At 41.5% G+C, this 2,775-nt stretch overlaps 1 protein-coding gene across 1 annotated transcript; it reads left to right on the plus strand.

Moving 5' to 3' along the window:
• Positions 1-998: 998 nt before the first annotated feature.
• LOC308076393 (nuclear factor 7, brain-like) lies at positions 999-2,417 on the plus strand (the record flags this gene model as incomplete). Its single annotated transcript, XM_080416627.1, has 2 exons — positions 999-1,778; positions 1,896-2,417. The coding sequence occupies 2 exons, from the start codon at positions 999-1,001 to the stop codon at positions 2,415-2,417; spliced, it is 1,302 nt and encodes a 433-aa protein (XP_080272753.1).
• Positions 2,418-2,775: the final 358 nt, after the last annotated feature.

A 2,775-nucleotide genomic window follows, 5' to 3' on the forward strand; every position in this document is an offset into this window, starting at 1 on the left:
GGCCAGGAACAGGGTCTATACGCATTACTGCTGTATTCTGTTCTTTGCACCGACTAAATGCAACAGTGGGGGCTGTTAACCAATAGTTGTCCAGTACAGTTTCTGTCTATTGTTGGTGTGTCACACCCCCCGCCCCCCCCCCACTCTGATTGGACCATCAGACCCCCTCTGTGAGTATTTAGCAGGGCTCTGTTTTGTATGGTGTCACTTTTAATGTGTGTTGTTGTTAAGAGCTGAACTTCTCTCTTCTGGGCTTGGTGAAGTTATCAGGTATGTCATTTGTGATTTCACAATTCTTGTGTGTGTTTATTTGACTAGCAGTGGTTTCAAAGGCTATGTGGGGGTGCAGTCAGTCAACCAACAATGATCTGGTTTGGTTTCTCTCTGATGTTGATCTATCATAAACTCTGGTACATCAAAGAACCTTTGTGAGAATTTAAGAGGGGTCTGTTTTGTTTAGTTATTATATTTATTTAACTTCTATCTATGGTTATCATATCTCATAGTATATGAATAAAGAGGTATAATTTGAACAGGTTAAAAACAGGTCACAAAGTTGACAAACTACAAAGACAATAACAACAGATTGTACAAATGTTGAAAAGGTACACTTTTTGAATTTTTTGTGTTAAAATTAAAGCTCTATATTTCGGATAGTGGCATATTATAAGCATTTGATTGGTTGTTGCAAAAGACACTTCAAATCAATTATACACTGAAGAAGTGTAAAAAAAATAATGTGTTTGTTGAACTCACATTGCATCTTCCTGTGATTTATGCAAAAGCCTTTTCATTTAAGCAACTGAAAATCATAGTGTTGGAAATGTCTTTATACAACTTTACATTTCAGAAAGTAAATTTCAATAGTGTATGAAAGTACATTTCAATCAAACGTTGTGTCAAAGTTTATTACGTTTAAGAAAACTACAACTACTAGTGCCACTGCTGCTCAAAATGCTAACACGGTTGTTTCCTCTACTAGAACGTTTGCTGACAACATGGCTTCCTGTGTGACTCGGAGTCAGAAGGAAGAGGAGCTCACTTGCCCTGTGTGCCGTGACATCTTTAAACATCCAGTTCTCCTGCCGTGTAGCCACAGCCTCTGTGAAGCCTGTCTGCAGCAATGGTGGACAGGAAAACCAACCAAGGACTGTCCTGTTTGCAAAACCAGCTGCTCCCATGAGAAACCTCCCACCAACTTAGCATTGAGGAACCTTTGTGAAAACTTTTTAGAGGAGAGAAGGCACAGATCTTTGTCAGCGAGGTCTGAGGTTGTCTGCACTCTGCATGGGGAGAAACTCAGGCTGTTCTGTCTAGATGATGAAGAGCTGGCATGCCTTGTGTGTCGAGATTCTGAAAAACATGCCGGGCACAAGTTCAGACCTATCGACGAAGCTCCACAATATCGCAAAAAGGACTTCCAGAAATTCCTGAAAACCTTAAAGGAGAAACTGAAGAGCTTTAATCAAGTTAAAGCAAACTATGATCACACAGCGGGACACATTATGGCCCAGGCCTGGCACACAGAGCTGCACATTAGGAAAGAGTTCACAAAGCTTCACCAGTTCCTACAAAAGGAAGAGGACACCAGGATCTCTGTGTTGAGGGAGGAAGAGAGGCAGAAGAGAGGGATGATAAGGGAACAGATTGATGGGCTGAACAGAGAGATGGTGACTCTTTCCAAAGCCATCAGATATATCGAGACAGATGACATCTCACTGCAGAACTACAAGACCATAGTGGAAAGAGTCCAGTGCACACCTCCGGATCCACAGCTGGTCTCAGGAGCACTAGTAGACGTGGCCAAACACCTGGGCAACCTGACCTTCAGAGTCTGGGACAAGATGAAGGACATTATCTCGTACACTCCTGTGATCCTTGACCCCAACACCCAGAATAAAGAACTCAAGCTGTCTGATGATCTGACTAGTTTGATATATGATGAAAGTGGATATGAACGTAAAGATCTTCCTAACAACCCAGAGAGGCTTAAGAATGTTCTTGTCATGGGTTCTGAGGGATATAACTCAGGGACTCACAGCTGGGATGTTGAGGTTGGAGACATCACGTCCTGGGAGGTGGGTGTGTATGAAGAGTCTTTCCAGAGGAAGGGAAATAGGCATAGAGGTATCTGGTGTTTAGCATACACTGGCGGAGACTACCAAGTAGAGTCCCCAACTTCAATGACTGTTGTCGGAGAAGACTCCTCGATGAAACTCAGGAAGATCAGAGTCCAGCTGGACTGGAACAGAGGAAAGCTGTCCTTCTACGATGCAGATTCTAACACACACCTACACACCACCACACACACTTTCACCGGGAGACTCTTTCCACACTTCGGTCACACTTCTGACCTTGAAGTCCCTCTGAAGGTGTTACCTAGTAAGGTGTGTGTCACTCTGGAACACCACAGTTAGATGCAGTGGTGGACAAAATGTTCAACCCCAATTATCAGGGTTTAGATAGGAGCACCTCTACACAACATATCACCAAATATAGTCAATGTATTACTTTTAAGTTCAGGGAGGTAGGAATATCTTTTTGTTTCTGTTTCTAAACTCATTCATCAATCGTTATTTTTTTTACATTTTTTTTTGTACATTGTACGTACACATGTATTTTTTTAAAACGCATTATTATTTTTAAACCACAGTTTAGACACAAAAACATATTCCAAGACGGAATATGTTTTTGTGTTTTTGTTGTGACCAGCAGCCACTGTTTTTTTTTTGCTTTGAGTGTTTTTATATAGGCTACTGTATTATTTAAAAACAG

The sequence above is a fragment of the Gymnoscopelus braueri genome (genome assembly GCF_963280865.1).
Source record: "Gymnoscopelus braueri genome assembly, chromosome: 20".
In the NCBI taxonomy this organism is placed as follows: domain Eukaryota; kingdom Metazoa; phylum Chordata; class Actinopteri; order Myctophiformes; family Myctophidae; genus Gymnoscopelus; species Gymnoscopelus braueri.